General features: G+C 48.3%; 1 protein-coding gene across 1 annotated transcript in view; it reads left to right on the forward strand.

Annotated features, from left to right (window-relative positions):
- Positions 1-22,963, forward strand: part of Scn11a (sodium voltage-gated channel alpha subunit 11) — a 62,290-nt gene that overhangs the window by 18,336 nt on the left and 20,991 nt on the right. The window contains exons 11-18 of the mRNA XM_052186978.1: positions 5,019-5,148; positions 6,683-6,921; positions 8,974-9,153; positions 11,085-11,441; positions 15,254-15,655; positions 17,410-17,520; positions 18,687-18,804; positions 19,719-19,873. Coding sequence (XP_052042938.1) covers positions 5,019-5,148; positions 6,683-6,921; positions 8,974-9,153; positions 11,085-11,441; positions 15,254-15,655; positions 17,410-17,520; positions 18,687-18,804; positions 19,719-19,873 — 1,692 coding nt within the window. The remainder of the gene's footprint in view (positions 1-5,018; positions 5,149-6,682; positions 6,922-8,973; positions 9,154-11,084; positions 11,442-15,253; positions 15,656-17,409; positions 17,521-18,686; positions 18,805-19,718; positions 19,874-22,963) is intronic.

Consider the following 22,963-nt stretch of genomic DNA (forward strand, 5'->3'; position numbering starts at 1 on the left):
ATCAGAGTGTCTGCAGATGGAGGAGACCACCTGAAAAGCTTAATGAGTGTTTTTAACTCTCATGAAGACGCCAAGTTAATAATACTGTAACACAGAGGCCAGCAGACCGAAAACCATTAAAATACAAGCCAAAGGACCCAGGCTGTGGAGGCAGAAGCAAAGATGGCTCAAAAACACAGGCATGGGGCTAGAGAGATGGCTCAGAGGTTAAGAGCACTGGCTGCTCTTCCAGAAGTCCTGAGTTCAATTCCCAGCAACCACATGGTGGCTCACAACCAGCTATGATGAGATATGACATCCTCTTCTGGTATTTAGGCATATATGCAGATAGAACACTGTGTATATAATAAATAAATAAATACATAAATAAATTTAAAAATTACTGTATTTAAAAAAAAAAACAAAAAAACGACACAGGCAAAGGAATCCCAGGAACAGAAAGATTCCATATGTCTCAGCTACAGGAAGCGGGCTCAGAGACCCAGCAAAGATGTCTGGCATTCAGGCTATGGCGTAGTGGGAGTTAAGTGTCCAGGATGAGAAGGGTTAAGATGAACCAGGTGCTATATGGGAAGAGGGGCCTTGGACTCCAATTTATTTTTATCACATTATCTAAATCAGTTTGGATATTAAAAAGGGGAGTTCTGAGTTGGGGCCGCCAGTGGTGGTCGCCCAGTGTTTAGTGAGGCCAGACCAGAACCAAGAGCTGAACATGTGACCCTGATCTGAGGTTTGTCAAACGGAACGTTTTAATCTAGGTACAGGCAGGCAAGAGTGTGTCCTTTGGCACAGACAATTTGGAAAGGGCGGTGCCGGTGTTGGCTCACTCTAAAGCAGAGCCAAAGGCATCAGAGTGCAGGTAGGTGACCTGAGCAGACGGTCCCGGGGGAGAGTAGAGTCCTGTGCCATCAGGAAGGAAGCACATTGTGGAGCTGCTACCAAGGTAACTGGTGGCTGAAGCCCATGGAGTTAGGTTATTAGAGTCTGTGTGTCTGTGTGTCTGTCTGTCCCTGTATCTGTCTTATTTCTATATCTATATATAGATATATTAATTTTAATTCACCATTGGATATAGATTGTTAGGAACCAATGATCATAATTTTGCTGTGTTTTTGACTTGCTTTGTAACAGGACAGAGGAGTTTGGGGCTAGTAGAGGAAGTGCTTGAGGAGAGGCCCTGGGACTCGTGGATAGGGTGACCAAACCAACAGTATCTCTTTGGCACAACCAACCTAGAAATGACTGGAGTTGGAGGACGTGAGTTAGTAGCAGGTCAGCAAATGTCCCCAGGGGAGTGGTGTCTAAGCCCAGTGGGATTCACCAGGCAAACGGAAGAGAGGTGTATCTAGAGCCGAGAGCAACCTGTGCCAAGGCCTGGAAGCAAAAATGGGCAGGAGAACATGGTCCACTCAAACACATGTGTGTGTATGTGTATACATGTGTGTGTGTGCATGTGGATGCATGTGTGTATGTCTGTGCATTTGTGTGTGTGTGTATGTGTGTGTATGTGTGTGTGTATGTGCATGTACACGTGTGCTGTGTGGTTGGAGGATGGTGACAAGAGCCTATGTTGGTAAGATGGGAGTAATCACAGAAGGTCTTAAAATACAAGCCATGGAGTTCATTCAGTCTTTATGTGGAGAGTAGACATGGGAAAAGGTGAAGTGTTTGAAACAAGAGATGTGTGTTTTTGCGCATGGTTTTTGTTTTGTTTTGTTTTGGGGCAGGATCTTATTATGTAGCTATGGCTATCCTAGAGTTTGCTATGTAGAACAGGCTATCTTCAAACTCACAGAGATTTCCATACCTCTGCCTCCAAAGTACTGGGATTAAAGGTGTGAACCACCACACCTATTTTTAAAAATTTATATATTTTTTTCTCTTTCTCTTCTTTCCTTCCTTCCTTATTTCCTCTTCCTCCCTCCCTATCTCCCTTTCCCACCTTTCCTCCCTCCCTTTCTTCCTTACCCTCCCTCCCCTCTCTTTCCCTCCCTCCCCTCTCTTTCCCTCCCTCCCCTCCCTTTCCCTCCCTTCCCTCTTTTTCCTTCCTTCCCTTCTTTCTTCCTTCCTTCCTTCCTTCCTTTCTTTCTTCCTTCCTTTCTTTCTTTCTTTCTTTCTTTCTTTCTTTCTTTCTTTCTTTCTTTCTTTCTTTCTTTCTTTCTTTCTTTCTTTCTTTCTTTCTTTCTTCCTTCCTTTCTTTGAGGTCACAGTGTGTGGCCCTGGCTGTCTTGGAGCTTGCTATGTAGACCGGGCTAGTATCTGACTTAGTCTCCTGAATCCTGGGATTAAGGCATGAACCACCAGGCCCAACTGGTGATGTATGTTTTTAAAATCTTGGATGTAGATTGATACAAAAGTAACTGTGATTTTGCATTGTTGGCATCTACAGCTTGCTGTTGGGATACAATACAGTACAAGCAAGGATCTGCTTCTATGGCCCTTTTTCATGCTCACCTCCTGCCTTAGGTTTTCTTGCTAAATATTTTTACTTGCTGTGTATTTTATATTTACCTTTTGCCAGTGATGTCTCAACCTTTCTAATGCTGTGAATCTTTAATACGGTGAATCTTTAATATGGTTCCTCATGCTGTGGTGACCTCCAACCATAAAATCATTTCATTACTACTTCATATCCGTAATTTTGCTACTGTTACAAATCATGATGCAAATATCTTTGTTTTCTGATGGTCTTAGGTGACCCCTGTGAAAGAGTCATTAGATCCTCAAAGTGGTTGTGGCCCCTGCCTTATACTACAAAAACAAAGTTAGGCCAAACTTCTTATTTGATTTTGAAATGGGTCATAAAGCAGCAGAGGTGACTTATGACATCAGTGACCGGCCCAGGGACCTCCAGGGACTGCAGTGGCAGCTCAACAAGTCTTGTAAAGGAGGCAAGACCTTGGAGACAGAGAGCTTAGTGGCCAGCCACGCAGAGTTAATGGTGGCTGATTGATAGCCACCATCACAGCCTGTCAATCATCAAAGCCCATCCTCTTCCAACTTCAGAAGTGGTCAGTGGGCTCCATATGAGCGTTCAAGGTTGTTTGATATTTGAAGCACACTGGAGATCTGCAACAACTTGACAGTGGGTGCCGCATGAGCTGACTGAAAACCTGAAGAACACGTTGTTTTGAACCCTTGTGCTCCACAACAGCGACAGGCCATTTCTCTATTGGATTGTGACATTTGAGGAACGTGGCTCTCAAGAGACAGCCAGTGATGACCAGTGATCACAAAGCACTTTTTCAAGCCAAACCTGCACTGGGAAAAGGTCCCGAGCGCTCTGTGGTGGCTTGCTGCTGGGCTGATCCTCTTTAGTTTCCTGAGGAGAAATCGTTGCATCCGAGGAACATGCTCAGTAGATGAGGTGTGTGCGCACCAAACCATGCCGCTCTCCCCTGGCATTGGGCAACAGCAGGGGCACAGTTCTCCACACTGCCTGGCCATGTTGCACAACCCACTCTTCGAAAGTTAAAAGAGCAGGGCATCAGAACTTTCTCTCATCTGCTACATTCACATGATCCCACCAGCCTACCATCAGGTCTTCAAGCATCTTCACAGCTTTCTGTAGGGAAGAGGCTTCCACAACCAGCAGGAGCAGGATGCAGAGCAGGCTTTCTGTGAGTTCTGTGAGTTCCTGGAAGCAGGGATTCCTATGCCATGGGGTAAACAAACTTAGCTTTTGTTGGCAAAAAACATGTTGATTGTAATGGCTGTTATTTTGATTAATGAAGGTGTGCTTGAGCCTAGTTATAATGATTTAAAGCTCACAGTCTGAAACTGAAATGTCTTTTTCAACGAGCTAAACACATTGAAGAGAGGGAGTTGGAGGAGAGACTAGGAGGAAACCAATTAAGACGTTGCCATGGTAACCCAAATCAGAGGTGGCAGCAGCTTGCCGAGAGGGCCCAGAACAATGTGTAACTTTTCCTGGGGAGAATAAAACATCTTCTCACCCAGGTAGGGCATCAATGACAGACCAAAGAAAGAATTCCACCCAGGCCTAGCTTGGCAAGTCAATAATTTTATTGGGGTTTCTTATAGGCACATTGGGGACTCCAAGACATCTGTATCATTGAAAAGCCCTTCCCAGTGTGGGTGAAGCTGTATCCCAGAAGTCTGTGTGTAACTGTGGTCGACCAGTCCTCCCTCCCCAGCCACTGTCTACTGATTCTATAATCTCATGGAAGCAGCTCAGGGAGATGGCTCAGGGATAAGGGAGTGCACTCCCAAGCCTGAAGACCTGAATACAATTCTCGAGACCCTAATGGTGGGATAGAAAGAGAGGACCCATCCCTTCAACTTGTCCTCTGACCTCTACTCATGTGCTGTGGCACATACAGATGCGAAATAAGAAAAATATTTTAAAAAACACTGTGACTGGGCCTTGTGGATCGTTTAGCTTTCGAAATCACTTAAATCTTGGGGACTTCCTTAGCTTTCTGAGTCTCAGAAGACTCCCTTCTCCTTCCGGGAGGGAGGGAGAGAGCGTTTGAATCCTGAGAAAACGGCCAAGAACAAGGATGAAGAGAGACAAGCAAATTTACCCACAGAAGGGCTTGCAGCTTACCAAATAGGTGATTTGTAGAGTCAAGAAAGGACATGCGTTAGGGGTGGAAAGGTTGGCCAGTTCCATCTTGGATGTATCAGTGTTGAGGTGCTTGTGAGGCCTCCCTGCAAAGACACTGAGTGGGCCACGTGTCTGTGGCTAGACGGAAATGAGGTAGGGTGGTGCTCACTAGTAAAATCATCCTAATCACTAGGGTAGAGGGTATTTTGCCTGCCTTTTGCTGAATAAAACATAGTTCCTGTAGGCCAGATTTGAGAAATGCTCATGTATAAGAACAACGAGTGATCAAACCCTGCGTCTCTGGGTTATTCCACATGGTCAAAGAAAACTGCATGCCTGATCCACCATGATGATATCGTGGACCTCTCCGTACATTTGACATCTTTATGAATTTTGGGGAGTGTTAACTCTCCCACCTTTACAAGGCCCACCATGCTTTCTCTTACAGCCACAACTCCTTGAGCAAACCAAACGACTGTCCCAGAACTTACCAGTGGATCTCCTTGATGAGCATGTGGACCCCCTCCACAGGCAGAGGGCGCTGAGCGCGGTCAGTATCTTAACCATCACCATGCAGGGTAAGTTCCACATTTCCGGGAAAGCCGATATCTATGACTTCTTTATCTCCCTCGTCCGCAGTCCCCCTAGAAGCCCTCCACAGAGGAAGCTTCCTGGGACCACCCCACTGTGCCATCCTGTAAAGACAGACTCCCCGTATCTCAGGAGCATGCAAGCAAAGTGGTTTGAGTAAAATGGGCCTTCCTGAGAGGTGTGCTCCCCTGAAGTGGGCCCCTGGGTGTGGGTTGGCTAGAGGTAGGAAGAGATTTCCACCTGAGAACAGAGATAGTACCTCACGGCAGGCTGACCAGCCTCAGGAGGTCTGAATGACACAGCCAATAAGGCCACATATAAGACCTTATCAGAAGGTGGCAGTTTTTCCTCAAAGTTAGAGGCAGGAATCTGACATGGGACAAAGAAGACCATAGAGACCAGCCAAGACCCTGTGCTTGCCCTAGCTGATAGCAAGCAGTGAGTCCCAGGAAATTTATAAATACTCAAGATCATGAAAGACTGGGGCAGATGGGGCCTTCTGCACATTTGAACTACTACATGGCCTCTCTTGGCCTGCAGCAGTCTCTGAAATGGCATCCAGCAAATCAGGGATATGGGCACCTAAGGGCCTGAGCTCAAGTAGCTGACAGAACACCGGTGACAAAATAACAAGACAGGAGCAACTGAAGGAAGAAAGGGGGAAGGAAGGCTCACAGTTGGAGGGTATACTCTGTCATGACAGGGAGGGCATGGAGGCAGGGATGAGAGGTCACACTGTGACTACAGTCAAGAAGGAGAGAGACACACACACACACACACACACACACACACACAGAGAGAGAGAGAGAGAGAGAGAGAGAGAGAGAGAGAGAGAGAGAGAGATATTCCAACTTTCTTCATTCAAATTCAAGACTCCAGCCTGAGAAATGTGCCTTCTATATTTAGAGTGGGTCTTCCCACCCCCAGTAATGTAGGAATTCCTTCACAGACACGCCCAGACTTTTGTCTCCTTTTGTCCCCTGGTACTTTTAGATCCCACCATATTGACAATTATCACCCTCACAGTACCTTCAATCATCCCTGCCTGTACCTGACCTTCTTTTCTTCTCCAAAGCCCTGGTATCCCTTGGCCGTGGTTACAGCCATCATCATGAACTCGCTAGAAAGCAATGCTTCTGCTTACCTCCGTGTCTCTCATGGGTTCATAGCCAATCGATGCTGGCCTCTGGGTCCCTGTCTGATGTACTTGACTGTGCCACATGCTGGCTATACACAGCTATTCGCAGAGGTCATTTCCTCTGCACTGTGCTTGGCAGGAAAAACTTCCTGGCTATTCACGTCAGTGCCCTGCTTGATCAGCCACGTATCACAAAAAAACCCTGGGGAGAGGGAAGAGGGAAGAGGGAAGAGGGAAGAGGGAAGAGGGAAGAGGGAAGAGGGAAGAGGGAAGAGGGAAAAGGGAAGAGGGAAGAGGGAAGAGGGAAGAGGTTAAACAACCAGGCGGGGAGCATCCAGGCTGGTTCAGAGCAAACACCCGATTCTTCTTCCATTCTCTTCCAGAACAAGAAAAATCCCAGGAGCCTTGTTTCCCGTGTGGGAAAAACTTGGCATCTAAGTACCTGGTGTGGGACTGTAGCCCCCAGTGGTTACGCATAAAGAAGGGCCTGCGGCTTGTCATGACGGATCCCTTTACTGAGCTGGCCATCACCATCTGCATCATCATTAACACTGTCTTCCTGGCCATGGAGCACCACAATATGGATGACTCCTTAAAAACTGTACTGAAAATAGGAAACTGGGTAATCTTGGGCTCTCGTAAAGCATGAAAGAATTTTGAGTCATAACTCTGTTGAAGTGCAAGCGTTTTTGGGAACCTGACCCAGACTGAAACCTTGGTTTCCTTAAATGGAATAAAGGCAAAAGATGAGTCTGGGTCTGAGTTCTCTGCAGGCCACAGCTATGATGCCCCATGGGCCTTCTAAAGGTCTCTTTAGCCATGTGACTAGTAGATGCAATAGTAGACAATACTAAAGTAACATTCTGGGTATTAGAGAAGGTGAGAAGATGCTAAACTGGGGCAGGGGCGTAGCTCAGTTGGTGGTGTGTATGAACGAAGCCTTGGGTTTGATCCACAGCACCAGCACATAAATTGGGTGTGGCGATGCATGTTTGTGACCCCAGCACTCAGCAGGTAGAGGCAGGAGGGTCAGAAGTTCAAGGTTATCCTCAATCACAGAGCAAGTTCAGTGCTAGCCTGGGCTACGTGAGACCCTGTCTCACAACATCCATCCCTCCAAGAAAAAGCTATCTCCAGAGACCCTCCATAATGTCCTCCATGGCCCTTTGTTCTGGGAACGCCACGTGTCAGAAAATAACGTAGATTTGGTTTATAAGTAAATTCTCAGGAAAGATGAGCCAGGCCTAGAAGATGTAGGTGGGTGTTCCCGAGAGAGTGAGAATAGGGTGAACTTCCCGGATGTCGCTGGTTCTTACTGAACAGAGTGAGTCTCAGTTAAACTGGGAAACCTAAGATAAGGAGGAAGCCAAACTTTGAAGGATTGTTCACTCTCTTTCATGGTTCCTGTGGGAGGTGGGTGTTTCCTCCTCATGGGAAATTGAGTCTCTCATATATCAGAAACAACAAACAATTAGTCAGTAGATGCTTTACTCTAATTAGCTAATGGATTAATGGATTGAAAAATCTTTCCAGAATATACAATCTTCTCCCAAAGTTCCATTTCTCTAACTGAAAACACCATACATACATTTTAAATTTTAAAATAAGGAAACTCTCCAGTTTTGCGTATTTTCTTAGGGTGAGGGGCAGTAGCAAGACAGAGCAGGAGGAATGGGGGGAGGGCGATGGAGCAGGGGGGAGGGCAGAGGAGCAGGGGGAGGGCAGAGGAGCAGGGGGAGGGCAGAGGAGCAGGGGGGAGGGCAGCGGAACAGGGGGGAGGGAAGCGGAACGGGGGGGAGGGCAGAGGAGCAGGGGAGGGCAGCGGAGCAGGGGGAGGGCAGCGGAGCAGGGGGAGGGCAGCGGAATAGGGGGGAGGGCAGCGGAACAGGGGGGAGGGCAGAGGAGCAGGGGGAGGGCGGTGAAGCGGGGGGAGGGCAGAGGATCGGGGGGAGGGCAGTGGAGCAGGGGGAGAGCAGTGGAGCAGGGGGAGGGCAGCGGAACAGGGGGAGGGCAGAGGAGCAGGGGGAGGGTGGTGAAGCAGGGGGGAGGGCAGAGGAGCAGGGGAAGGCAGTGGAGCAGGGGGAGGGCAGCGGAACAGGGGGGAGGGCAGAGGAGCAGGGGGAGGGTAGTGGAGCAGGGGGAGGGCAGTGGAGCAGTGGGGAAGGCAGAGGAGCAGGGGGAAGGCAGTGGAGCAGGGTGGAGGGCAGCGGAGCAGGGGGGAGGGCAGAGGAGCAGGGGGAGGGCAGCGGAACAGGGGGGAGGGCAGAAGAGGGGGGGAGAGCAGAGGAGCAGGGGGAGGGCAGCAGGGAGGAAGACAACAAGAAGAGTATATGCCATGCATGTGTCAAAATGTTATCCAACACATTGCCTTGTACGATAACACAAGAAGTTAACAATAAGAACAGTTTAAAGCAGAAATAAAAGCAGCTGGAGGCAGGATCTTGGTCTTAGGGGCACAGCCCCTGCCCCAGCCAGCAGTCAGCAGACCTGGCTTTTAGCGCCTCCTGGTGGATTCAGGGTAGTGAGGAGCCTGGGCCTGTGTGCCCGGTGCCTGGACTCTAGGTTGGCCTCAGCCACCACGCACGGGAGCCACCGTGGGTCCCTCAGACGGTCCTGAACTGAAGCAGGAGCCTCCAAAGCAAAGCTAGCTCCTACATGCTTTGCTCCATTGCAGGTTTTCACTGGAATTTTCATAGCGGAAATGTGTCTCAAGATCATCGCGCTGGACCCTTACCACTACTTCCGGCATGGTTGGAACGTCTTTGACAGCATTGTGGCCCTTCTGAGTCTCGCTGACGTGCTCTACAACAGACTGTCTGGTGGCAACCGCTCCTTCTTGGCTTCCCTCAGAGTGGTAAGGTGCTTTCTCTTGTTTCGTATTTTTACGCTTTAAATTTACTTTTATTATGTGCACGTGTGTGTGTGTGTGTGTGTGTGTGCGCACGCGGGCGTGCGTGTACTACATGAGTGGAGGTCAAAGGACACCTTGCATGAGTTGTCCTTTGGGTAATTGAGGATCCGGGGGTTCAAACTCAGGTTAGGAAGCGCCTTTGTCCTCTGAGCCATTTCCTCTGTTCCATTCTTTTCCCCTCCCTCCCATTCCCATTCCCTCCCCTCCCCTCCTCTCCCCTTTCCATTCCTTTCCCTCCTTTCTCTGTCTTTGTCTTTGTCTGTCTCTGTTTCTATGTCTCTCTCTCTCTCTCTCTCTCTCTCTCTCTCTCTCTCTCTCTCTCTCTCTCTCTCTCTCTCTCTCTCTTTCTCTCTCTCCAGCGTCTTGCTATGTAGCCCAGGCTGGCCTGGCACTCATCATATAGCCCAGGCTGGCTGTGATCTTACTTGCCTGAGTCTCCCAGTGCTGAGGTTACAGGTGTGTGCTGGCACACCTGGCTCTGGCCCCACTTTCTGATTTCACTGTGTAACCTAACATCCTGAATAGAAAAAAAAAATCTTGAATGGGTTCAACAACTAATTTGGACTAAACCTAAATTCATGACATCTTAACTCCAGGACAAAATTTGTATTCATCCACCTCCCTAGGTATCCCAGGTTGGCCTCAAATTCCCAATCTTCTTCCCAAGGCTTGGGATTACAGGTGTGTGCCACCATGCCCAGTGAGTTTAGGTTGATCTCTTAAAAATAATTTAAAAAAGTTGCTGTGTGTGTGTGTGTCTGTGCGTGTGCACATGCATGTGCATGCATGTGTATGTTACATGTGTGTCACATGTGTACAGGTGCCTGGGGAAGCCAGAAGCCAGCATCAGAGCCCCTGGGTCCCAGCCACCCAGTGTGGAAATCTCTACAAGAACTTTTCTCTACAAGGGCAGCATGTGTTCATGACTGCTGAGCCATCTCTCCAGCCCCAGAACACAACATTTTCCATTTTAAAATAGAAACGTAGGGTTGCTGAGATCGCTCAGCTAGGGTGGCATGTTTGCTCCCAAGCCAGATGACCAGACTTCAGTCCTCGGGACCCTCATGGTAGAAGGAGAGGTCCGACTCCTGCAGGCTGAACTTTGGATATAATCTCTTGTTTTGACTACTATTCCAAGTTAATTCTGCTTCAGTGATGAAACAGAAAATCTGACCCAGAGTAACTCAGATGAGGAAAGAGCTTATTTGCTTTAATTTTCTGTAGCCCATCCCTGAGGGAAATCAGGGGAAGAAGGAACTCACTCAGAGCAAAGGAATCCGAGCAGAAGCCATCCGTGTTCATCCAGTTTTCTTACACAGCACAAACCCAACCATGTAGGGGCGATGCTGTCCACAATGGACTCATCAAGCAAGACAATCCCTCATGGCCCGATCTGACCTGGACAACCCTCCAATAACAGCTGAGGCGACTAGAACAACCATCCTGTGTGTGTGTGTGTGTGTGTGTGTGTGTCTTTCCACAAATAAATGGATAAATATAACTTTTTAAAGATTTAAATAGGAGCTGGAGAAACAGCCTAGCAGTTAGGACCAGGTTGATTTCCTAGCACCTGCCTGGTGGCTCACAGCTGCCTGTAACTTCAGTACCAGGGGACCTGCCTCCCTCTGCTGGCCTCCTCCAAGACTGAACAGATGTCCTACTCTTGCAGGCAAATGACCAATATGCATAAAACTTTAAAAATGAAAAAAAGGGGGGAATTTAAATTAAAAAAGTGGCACTTGAGACCAGAAGCTGGTGACCATGCCGCAGTGGGTGTGGCATATTTTGAAAGTCCCAAGCACTGGGGTTTCTACACCAGCTCACTGCACACATGACTGTGTAACTTTCCTTTGGCTTGTTCCCCGTTTTCACAGCTGAGGGTCTTCAAGTTAGCCAAGTCCTGGCCCACGCTAAACACTCTCATCAAGATCATCGGCCACTCTGTGGGAGCGCTCGGAAACCTGACTGTGGTCCTCACCATCGTGGTCTTCATCTTTTCCGTGGTTGGCATGCGCCTCTTTGGCACCAAATTCAACAAGACCGCCTATGCCCCCCGGGAGCGGGGCAGGCGGCGCTGGCACATGGACGATTTCTACCATTCCTTCCTGGTGGTGTTCCGTATCCTCTGTGGGGAGTGGATCGAGAACATGTGGGAATGCATGCAGGAGATGGAAGGCTCCCCGCTGTGCGTCATCGTCTTTGTCCTGATCATGGTGGTCGGGAAGCTTGTGGTGAGTGGCTGAAGTCTCCGATTCAGCGTCCACCCCGCCCATTAAGTCCAGTTTGGGGTGCTCATATACTCAAGGATGTGTGGTCTTCCATCGAAGTGTGGCTAACTTACCAGGAGCAACACCTTTAAGGGAAACTGGCCCTCTCACAGCAGCTAAAAAATGACAAATCTCTCCTTGGCTAAGGGTGGGACTTCATGTCCCCTTCTCCACTGTGTTGTTTGGTCCCCCCTGGGGCTTGCACAGGACAGCGTATGCCATCAGAGCTGCTGTGAGTTTGTGTGTACCACTGCCCAGCAGTGTCCAGAAGGCACTGGTTCCCTGTTGTCCTCTTCATCCATTGCTTCTGGGTCTTAAGTCTTTATTCACAATGACCCGTGAGCTGCGGAGAAAGACTGCGTGTGATGTGCATCTCCCATTTAGAGCTAAGCACTCCTCAGTCCCTTAACAACACTTCACTAGAGAGCATTGTTATTCAGAGTATGAGACAATAGAATCTTAAAATTCTCCTTTTTATGTGGCTGGAGAGGTGGCTCACTGGTTAAGAGCACCAGCTGCTCCACCAGAGGACCTGGATACAATACCCAGTACCTACATAATAGCTCACAGTTGTTCCCAGCTCCTGTTCCAGGGAGCCTGATGCCCTCTTCTGGGGTTCTCAGGTACTAAGCAAGCACACTATGAACAGACATGTGCAAGCAAAACACTCATACACATACAAATAAAACTGAAAAGAATCTGATTTTGGATTTGACCCGAGGGAGGTGTGGACGTGAGATGAGACCTCTTAACACACGGGACGGACGTGTGTTGTTGTGCTGTTTATTGGTGCTGCCCATTGGCCATCCATCCCGATGCTTGGTGTAAGGAAATCATGTTCTCCTGATCAGTGATTGGCTAAGACAGTCATCCTCAACATTCTTAATCGGTGACATTTTTATATAGTTCTTCATGTTGTGGTGACCCCCCAATATAAAATTATTTCATTGCTACTGTAAATTTGCTATTGTTATGAATAGTGATGTAAATATATGATATGCAGGATATCTGCTATGTGACCCTTGTGGGGGTGGAGACCCACAGGTTGAGAACTGCCCAGCTAAGGCAAGCGTGACTTGATATGGCGCATAAGATAGACAGAGATGTCCACTGGTGAGACGTAGGATGACCTTTCATCCTTAAAACTATGTGTAAGAGGCAAAGAGCTCACATGGGAAAGTGCTTGATGTACAAACACAAGGACCTAAATCCCATTCCAGAATGAATGGGCTGCCACTTATGCGCTGCTGTGGTGGGCATGTGAAGGCAGGGTGATCCCCGGGCCTTACAGTTAGCCTAGGTGAGCTCCAGGCCAGGGAGAGATATTTGGAGAAAAATCAAAACAGCAGGAATGAAATCCAAGGTTGACCTTGGGTTTATACATGTACCTTCTTCTATAATACACACACACACACACACACACACACACACACACACACACAGAGGAAAAATGGCTCTTTACCTTCTCTGTGTCTTTTTGTGTCTGTAATTCCTAGAGCCATAAACATCATGTAACGATTTGAACAAATCTGTCTGCACTTATAACAGGCCCTTGTTCCTTCTTCAGACATCTTATACTGTTGGGTTTCCTCACTGGGTGAGGCAGCTTGGGCCTTTGCCTTTAGCTAGCAGGTTAGATATCAACAGAGAGGCTACCTAGATACATATCAGTGAAGATACAGGGGGAAAGAGAGAGAGAGAGAGAGAGAGAGAGAGAGAGAGAGAGAGAGAGAGAGAGAGAGAGAGATGCATAAGGAACCTTGGGCTTGGAACAAGTAGAGGTCATGGGGCAGATGTAAGTAACTGTCCACACAGATAGCTTTGTCCTAAGAGCCTGAAAATGGTATCTGCACAGTAGGTAAGTGTCACAAGGGCCAGAAACCAGGGCATCACTAATGGGAGTTTGAAGAGAGCCCCGGAGAAAGGATCCACTGAGAACTGTGGTACTTGAGAAGGCCACTTAAAATTCAGGAAGAGTTTAGATGTGCAGAGGGAAACTTGAGCAAAGGTTCAGAGAGAGGAGCTCTCCTGGTAAAGCTGAAGATCTATGACTGGGTCCATTCATCCCTCAAACACCTCCCCCGAGGGCAGCTCACAGCCACCTGTAGTTCCAGCCTCTGATGCCTTCTGTGAGCACCTGGTGTACATTACGTGCACACCAAGACATGCATACCCAGTCATACACACACACACACACACACACACACAGACAGACATAGACACACAGAGACACAGACACACAGACACACACACATATAGACACACACAGACACAGACATACATAGACACAGACACACACATATAGACACACACAGACACAGACATACATAGACACAGACACACACATATAGACACACACAGACACAGACATACATAGACACGGACATACACAAAAATAGATGCACACATACTAACACACATACAGACACATAGAGGAGTAAAAAATAAAAACTAATAGTAAATTAAAATAAATTAGTATTCAAAACATAATAAATTTAATTGTGAATTTATATACATACTGTAGAGCTTTTTCATATTTCTGTGTATATGTGGTGTGCCACTTGAGTGTGTTATGCTGTTTCACACATGTGTGGGCACCTGTATATGCAGGCACACATGCATGCCTGTGTGTGTGTGTGTTGGCGGTATGTAGAGACCTTGAGGTGATGTCAGAAACCCTCCTTGACCACACTTCTGTCTTGTTCTTTGAGGCAGGATCTCTCAATCAATCTCAGAGCTCTTAGATATGGCTGGTCTGCCTGGCCAGCTTGTCAGAGATTTCCTAGCTTTGTCTCTGTGGCTGGAATCACGGGTGGGCTTCCATGCCCACTTGGCATTTATGTGGGTCCTGGGGACTTGAACTGCAGAGCTGTCTTCAGAAGCTCTTGCCCTCTCAGCCCAGTAGGACCCTTTCTTCTACGTCACATGTATTCTATCACTACCCTTTTTTAAATCACCGTTTTCTGTCTTATAGTTTCCTTTTCTATTTCACAGCTGATGCCTATACTCATGCCCACATACACACTCGTTTAAAAAGTCTTAGAAGTAGGATCTGCTTATGAGAGAGAACACATGGTTTAGTCTTCCTGAGTCTGGGTTCTCTCGGTATAATCCTTTCAGAATGCACCCTTCCCTATGTGTGCATCCATCGCTGTTGCTACTTTGTTTCCAACCCAATTCCCGGGTAAAAGAAATCTCAACTCAATCAGTAACAAAATAAGCTACAAGCCTAGATTGGGCTGATCTCCCACTACACTACTCTATTTCCATCTATATTATCCCATATTACTTGCTGTCTCTCCCAGCCACGAGCTTCTTTCTCTGCAGCCTCTCAGTTGATCGCACTCCCCCCCCCCCCAGCTCCTCCCTCTTGTTGATCCTCCGTAGCTCCTCCCCTTCCCCCCCCCCCCCCCCCGTTGCTCCTTTTCTCCTCCCCCAAACTCTTAGCTCCTCCCCCTGCCCAATCATTGGCGCAAGCCTTCATTTGAAAAGTTAAGATGGGAAGAAGGTTCACAAGGCAACTCCTCATCTGCAGCCCCTTTGAGGAGTGGAATTGGCATAAATACAAGCCCTGGGCTAGCCACAACATGTCACCGTGCCTGTTTTGTGTTTCTTGTCTTTTTTCCTTCCTCCGGTTCCATCTTGTCACTTCCTGTGCAGGAGAGCATTGTTGGGAGAGCCGAAGTCTCCTTTCACTCTGAGCTTTGAGGGAAAGGTTGTTCTAGGAGCTCAGAGCACCTCTTCCTCTGCTAAACTTCCCTTATTACTCACCTCAGGTGCTTAACCTCTTCATTGCCCTGCTGCTCAATTCCTTCAGCAATGAGGAGAAGGATGGAAACTCAGAAGACGAGACCAGGAAAACCAAAGTGCAGCTAGCCCTGGATCGCTTCCGCCGGGCCTTCTCCTTCATGGCGCATGCTCTTCGGAATTTTTGTTGCAAGAGATGCAGGAGGCAAAACTCGCCAAAGCCTAAAGAGGCAATGGAAGGCTTTGCTGGTGAGAATAAAGACAGGACCCTCCCGGATGTGCAGGCCTGGAAGGAGTATGATTCAGAAATGACCTTGTACAGCGAGCAGGCTGGGGCTCCGCTGGCCCCACTCGCAGAGGAAGAGGACGATATGGAATGTTGTGGTGAACGCGGTGCCCCACCCACCTCGCAGCCTGGTGCCGGAGTTCAGGTACGGAAGGAAGGTCCGCACATCACAAGAGATGCGGTTAGAACGTACAGTCACCACAGGCACTTGGCACCCGTCACGTTCTAGGGCTATGCATTTATGAAATGTATATATGTTCTTGGACATACCAGGCCAATCCTAGGAGGGCTAATGAGTGCTGTGTTTGCAGCATAATGTCCCACACAGAGTAACCCACAGTTCGGCCTATCACTGGTTCTGATGTAGTCAAGCTGATTCCCAGGGTCAGCCACGCATGCTGTTTTCAGACTTCCACACCAAACTCTCCGATTTTTACAACTCGCTGCTCTTGCTTTCCTTTAAGCTCTGTCTCTGTTAGGGTTTCACTGCTGTGAGCAGACACCATGGCCAAGGCCACTCTTATCAGGACAGCATTTAATTGGGGCTGGCTTACAGGTTCAGAGGGTCAGTCCATTATCATCAAGGTGGGAGCATGGCAGCGTCCAGGCAGGCACGGGGCAGGAGGAGCTGAGAGTTCTACATCTTCATCTGAAGGCTGCTAGCAGAATACTGACTTCCAGGCAGCTAGGGTCTTAAAGCCAACACCCACAGTGACACACCTACTCCAACAAGGCCACGCCTCCTAACAGTGCCACTCCCTGGGCCAAGCATATACAAACCATCACAGCCTTTCACTTCCCGGGTGTCTTAGCTTCCTGTGATGCAATGCTCTGACAAAGGCAACTAAAGGTTTACCTCAGCTCACAGCTCAAGGTACAGCCCACCGTGGGGGCACAGAGGAGGCAGCAGGAGCTGGAAGCAGCCGCTGACATCACATGCACTGTCAGGAGGCAGAGTGACTGCCTCAGCTCGTGTTGCTGCTCTGCTTCCTTCCCCCGTTCGTTCACACAGTCCAGGATCCCAGCCAGGGGATGGTGCTGCCCACAATGGACCCTCTTCCCACCTGCATTAGCACTCCCAGATAATCCCCCAGAGACATGCCCGGGGCCCATACCCCAGGTGATTCTAGATTCTGCCAAGATGACATCATGCTAAGTAGCTAAGAAACCCTCTGTATTCAAAGGATAAAAAAAATTGCTTTTCATCTTTCTTACTCTTTGTCTATTTATGTAATTGTGAATTTTACTTTTTACTAAATTGTGGCAACACGTACCAGTATCGTTTATTAAGTGATTTATTAGTTAGCTATTGAGGTGAATGGATGCATTTTAAAAATATTTTAAATCTCCATATTGCTTCTGGGAGGTGGCTCAATGGGTGAAATATTTGGATCCCCAGCCCATACATTAAAACAAAACAAAACGAAGCAGTAAGTGTGCTGCTAAGTGCCTGTAGTTTGATCATGGGGGAGATGGGGACAGGAGTCCCTGACACTCTCTACACAGTTAGTGTAGCCAGTGGATAAGCACTGGGTCCAGTGAGAGACTCTGTCTCAAAAGTATAGTGGTAAACAACTCAGAAAGACCTCAGGCCTCTACATGCAAACACACACACACACACACACACACACACACACACACACACGCACACGCACGCGTGCGTGCGCGCGCGCACATGTATGGATATTCATCTCCGAGTTAATTGGATAGGAGAGTCTCATACCAGAACCACAATGTTGCAATTACGGAATTTTACAATATATTCCTGTTCTATCTTGTTCAGTAGTTTCCCCAGTATATTTCCATATTGGGCTTTTCAGGAACAGAATTCAAACTTGCTTTATGCCAAGTGATCTGTCCAGAGCAATATTAACTCTACTCTGGGCTTCTGTGTGTCAGGCCTGTGACCTCCCTCTGGAGACCAAGCAGCTCCCCAGCCCAGATGACCACTTTGAAATGGAAGTGTTTTCTGAAGAGGATCCACATTTAACCATACAGAGTGCTCGGAAGGTAAGGGTCCCAGGGTATGGTCGGGAGGAGCACGTGAGTTCTCCAGAGTCTCCAGAATAGGATTGTGGGGCAACAGCAGAGTGAACAGAGAAATGATGGCCAGGGTAGAGTCATAGACAAGTGTGTGACTCAGTGCCTCTCAGCTTTGCTACATGAAGATTCGGGGCAAGAGAACTGCCCACTGCGGCGAACTCTCCTGGGGATTCTAGGATGCCTGCTGGCAATCCTTGGCCTCCGTCTACCCAATACCAGGAGTAGCCCACTAGCTGTGATGATTAAAAATGCCTGGTGGCGCACGCCTATAGTCCCAGAACTCTGGGAGGCAGAGGCAGGTAGATTTCTGAGTTCGAGGCCAGCCTGCTCTAAGAGTGAGTTCCAGGACAGCCAGGGCTATACAGAGAAACCCTGTCTCTAAAAAAAGAAATCCAAAAAACAACAACAACAAAAAATGCATCTGGGGAGATGGACCATTTGGTAGATTGCTTGCAGCAAGTATAAGGACCCGGGCTTGATCTCCAGAGACCACGAGAAAAAGCCAGGCATGGTAGTAGATGCTTGTAATCCCAGCATGGGAGGCAAAGTGGGAAGGTCCCCAGGACTCACTAGTCAGCCAGGCTGGCCCAGTTGGTGACCTCCAGGCCTATGAGAGAGACTGTCTCAAAAAAGCCACGATGGCCAGATCCTGCAGAATAATGACTAAGAATGTGCTCTGGCCTGAACACACACACACACACACACACACACACACACACACACACACACACACACACACACTTTTATTTTAAAAGAATATGTCTCTAGGCATTGCTAGATTGTCTCCTATATGGTTAAGTCAGCCAGAGCCACTGGCCTAACCTATTATTCTTAAGTTGGGATAGCTGAGAATTAGTTTCAATCGGTTTCGTATTATCTACTGCTCTAATTGGCCGCCTATTAGGGTGTGATGTGTTGCAGGGAAGGGCCAAGCTAGTGTGTGCACACATACCTGACTACTCCTTAGCCACGGTGATGAGATAATTCTCCCCTGAAGCACAGTCGATAGAGAACTTAACAAAAAGTCCCAACAGGAGTGGTGTACACTAACGCCCTTCCATCTCAAAGCCTCTGCCTGGTCGGTTCAGCCATCTTGGCAACTGACCGTCTCCTCCCTCTCTCCTCACACACAGAAGTCTGATGCAGCAAGCGTGCTCTCGGAATGTAGCACCATCGACCTGAATGACATCTTTAGACATCAGCAGAAAATTGGTTCCCCCAAAAAGCAACCAGACAGATGCTTTCCCAAGGGTAAGTGGCCACAGTGCGGTGTGTAGCTGTTGGATGGAGTTTGCGCTCTCCGTAGCTCTGTGGTTTGCGTGGCTGCCTCCTGTCTTCACTACGATCATCAGACAATTATATTCCAGTAGAGGGAATTTCAAGAGACTCCTGGTTTAGTTATGCTCTGTCCACATGGCCCAATAGACAGAGTGAAGATCCTGGAGAACTTGCTGGGTCACCATGTCAGCCACTGTGCAGCGTCCTTACGACATCCACTGTCAGAACGGATGGAGAGGAAGGGCATGAGGCATGAGGGGCCCTGCACTCTGTGGTAAAGACATGCACGCTGAGAGCAGAGATTACCTGTGGACCTCTTTACAATTGATCAAGTTCTTCCACGTGTGGCTTGAGTCCACAAAACCTTGGAAGCCCTCACCTAATTTCTTGAAACCCGAGGACACTACTTGTATGTTACATACCTCCCCGCCCCCACAATTTTAATTGGCACAGTTAATATCTACACATCATCGACGGCATGCAATGATAAGCAGACCTCCACATGAGCTGACTGGCTAGGCGTCCCTGCTGCAGATAGCTGGCTTTGTTCGTGCGGATGGCATCAGTGAGGGGCCAGCAGATCCAGCTCAAGCTCAACTGGGAAAGTTGGCTCTGCTGCGTGTGGCTCATCCTCGGACGAGAACCAGTGGACTAACTTGAGGAGATCTTCTTTAGAGAGATGGTGCAGGGCAAGTGGAGACAGGCAAGGCTTAGAGCCGGCGCTTTGTGGCTTCACCGCTTCCTTTTGGCCAGCAGAGCTGAGAGCCCCATCCCCATCTCTGACAGGAAGCTGCAGTTCACAAGGCAAGGGACATAGAGAGGAGTGAGAGGCGAGCGGGCTAACTTGATCTGCTTCAGACACTAATGCTACAAATGTTTCCTTTCAGGCCTCAGTTGTATCTTCCTATGCCGCAAAAAAACTAAGAGAAAGTCCCTCTGGGTCCTGTGGTGGAACCTTCGGAAAACCTGTTATCAAATCGTGAAGCACAGTTGGTTTGAGAGCTTTATAATCTTTGTCATCCTGCTGAGCAGCGGCGCACTGGTAAAGGATACTCTTGGAGGGGAGACTGGGCAGCGGGGCAGCTGGGGGCACTGCATCATGGGAAAGGGCAGCAAAGGGACGTGCTCACTGCTGGTACCTTGTTGAGCAGGGCTTCACACAATGTCTAGACCAAGATGCCCACCCTGAAGATGCTTTCCCTGGTCGAGGGATTACCTCAGGCCAGTTCTTGGACTTACTTACTTTCTTTCTTTCTCTCTTTCTCTCTCTCTCTCTCTCTCTCTCTCCTCTCTCTCTCTCTCTCTCTCTCTCTTTCTTTCTGGTTTTTGTTTGTTTGTTTGTTTTTTTTAGAGACAGGGTTTCTCTGTATAACCCTGGCTGTCCTGGAACTCACTCTGTAGACCAGGCTGGCCTCTAACTCAGAAATCTGCCTGCCTCTGCCTCTCAAGTGCTGGGATTAAAGGTGTGCGCCACCACCGCCCGGCTTTGGACTTACTTTCTAATGTCTAGCCCTTGAACTTGGCCTGCCTACCTGCTCCACATTTCTGGAGGATTCCTAGATATCTCTGCTATATCCACGTACTTCCTCCTTCAGACAGTTCCTCCCCTCAATTTCCCTGAAGATCATGGTGTTTCTTTCTAAGATGAGATATTACAGGATGGGCTCTGGGAACACGCTGGATAAAACCTGTGGCTCTGACATTTCCCATCACTTGTGTCTCCTTAAGGGACAAGACACTGCATCCTGTTCATGATTCTTCCCGGTCCAGGTTCAGGGTAAATCCCACTGAAGCAGACACATAACTGATTCAGTGTCCCCAGTGCCTTCGTGCTTCCTCCTTACTCCTGCCAGCCACACCCGTCTCTCTCCAGTTTCCCATGTCACTTACATCTGTCCCCTTTCCCTTACCTTCCTCTCCTCAGTTTCCCATCTCCCTCTCCTCAGTTCCCTGTCTCCCTCTCCTTCTCTCTTGTGTCTTCCCTTAAGGCTCAAACATAAAACTAAACTTTTGCTGTAGGTCGTGCTGAATGAACAGAATCGTTCTTGATTTGGAGCGACAGATCATTTCGAAATTAGTTTGTAGCAAACAGAGATGCCACCGACTTGCCATGTTCTTAAGTCCCATGCCTTCCGTCTTATCCTTTGTACCTGTGTGACCTCTAAGAGACAGAACAGGAGCATAGGCACATGCTCCCCAGGGACTGGCATCAGCATAAATCACAAGGCTCTATTTACAACACAAGAAATTGTTCCTCACACAAAATTGCGGGTTTTCTCTAGAACCATCCCTGGAGCTCCCCTGAAGGACGTCAGTTGTGAGTTTTTGGTAATGGCCTCTCTATGCTTGTATGTCATGAACACCACGGGTGCATTTATTTTACTTTTATAAATGGTACCAAGTGGCAGGAAGACTGTTGGACGGCCACAGACACCACACAGATCTGTGGTGCCAGGGAAAGAAGTCACAAGCAGAGAGACCTGCCAGCAGCGGTTAGAGTCCTCACTCCCACTCTGAGAGAAAGGTATAGGTGGGACAGAGCGGTGCAGAATGCGCTGTGTCGAGAACACCAGGAGAACAACAAGGCCCACCTCACTGTGCACGCTTACACAGAGAGGAGAATAAGAAAAATCCAGCCCATCACCACTGCCCCCAGCCTAAGGTGCAACACTGTCAGCACCATTGAAAGCTTGTTCAAAAAGCCGAGTCTTGAGCCCCTTCTAAAGCACTGACCAGTAGCTCCCGAGGTGGTGTGTGGGGTGTTAGAGTCTGAGAAGGCTGGGTCTGGACAATTGCACGGCAGTGACAAGAGCTGTTTATGCAAACATGGCCCTGGTACGACGTGGGGGTCCTTGAAACCCAGTTGCATCTCTCTGATCTGCTTAGCTAGCCTGTGACTAAGTTTTTGAAAGAGAAAGTGAGCCCATGATGCTGTCCAGATTGGCCTGTCCTCTACAGACAGGTGATATAGATGAGTCTCTGGTCTCCAGGAGCATGGAGTCCAGATGGGACGACGGGTGCAGTGATTAGTTATAGACCACGGTCGTAAGCAATGGGCTCAGAGCAGGAGGATCTGAAGGATAGTAAGCAGGGATCAGAGCTCAGCCTCGTAGGAATAGGACACTTTCCCATAGAATGTCAGCTTCTCCAAGTTCACAAGGCTAAGTAAGAACCAAGAGGAGAGAGAGATGACACAGAGCTGTGCTTGTAACCCTTCACCTTGTTCTGACCCAAACCACGGCTTGAGCAACTCAGGAAGGTTTATTTTAGCTAGTAGTTCAAGGTGCAGCCAGACTCCGTGAGGTCCAGCTTCTCTGCCACAGCAGCAGGAACCTAAGGCTGCTGCTCACAATGCCAGGGGTCAGAAAGCAGAAGAGTGGTGGGGGAAGTGGGACCCTGCTGTAAACTTGCAGGCTCAGGGTTACACGAGTTACAGTCACCCTTCAAGTTGACCCGATCTCCCAAAGGTTCCAGAATGCCACCAAACTCCACCAAAACCAGCCAGAGCAACTGGGAAATAAATACAGGAGCCTGTGGGAGATATTTTACTAACAACACAAAGACGTTTTTTCTAGCCAAACCTCAATTTGGTAGGTGAAAGTGAGTTGCTTGGATTCTTTTCTTTTTCCCTCAGGATGTGGTCCTACCTTGTCCCTAAAATGGGACTCGTTTTCTGCCCACTTTCAGTATTTCCCTACATATCTTGGGCAGAGTCTTTTCTTCCATTCTTACTATATGAAGGCTGAAATGATAGCTCATACCCTAACTTCATAGGCCCTATAGAGTTACATGCACAGGCATGCACGCATGCACACACACACATACACTCATGCAATGCGTGTGCACACACATGCACATACATGCACATGCATGCACACATGCTCACACACACACAGAGTGGGTGAGGGAACTGTTTGGATGTAGCATAGAAAAGGGTCAGCATCAGGTCTCATTTCCATAATCACACTTAATGGATGTTTGATAGTCCAAGAAATTTGCACCAAGAGCTTTGTTTCAGAGCTTCGCAATTCAGTGTGTCATAAAACAGTTATAAAATGATATTATCTGGTTTGTGTGTGTGTGTATAAAATGATATTATCTGGTTTGTGTGTGTGTGTGTGTGTGTGTGTGT

Source organism: Apodemus sylvaticus, chromosome 7 (genome assembly GCF_947179515.1).
Source record: "Apodemus sylvaticus chromosome 7, mApoSyl1.1, whole genome shotgun sequence".
NCBI lineage: Eukaryota > Metazoa > Chordata > Mammalia > Rodentia > Muridae > Apodemus > Apodemus sylvaticus.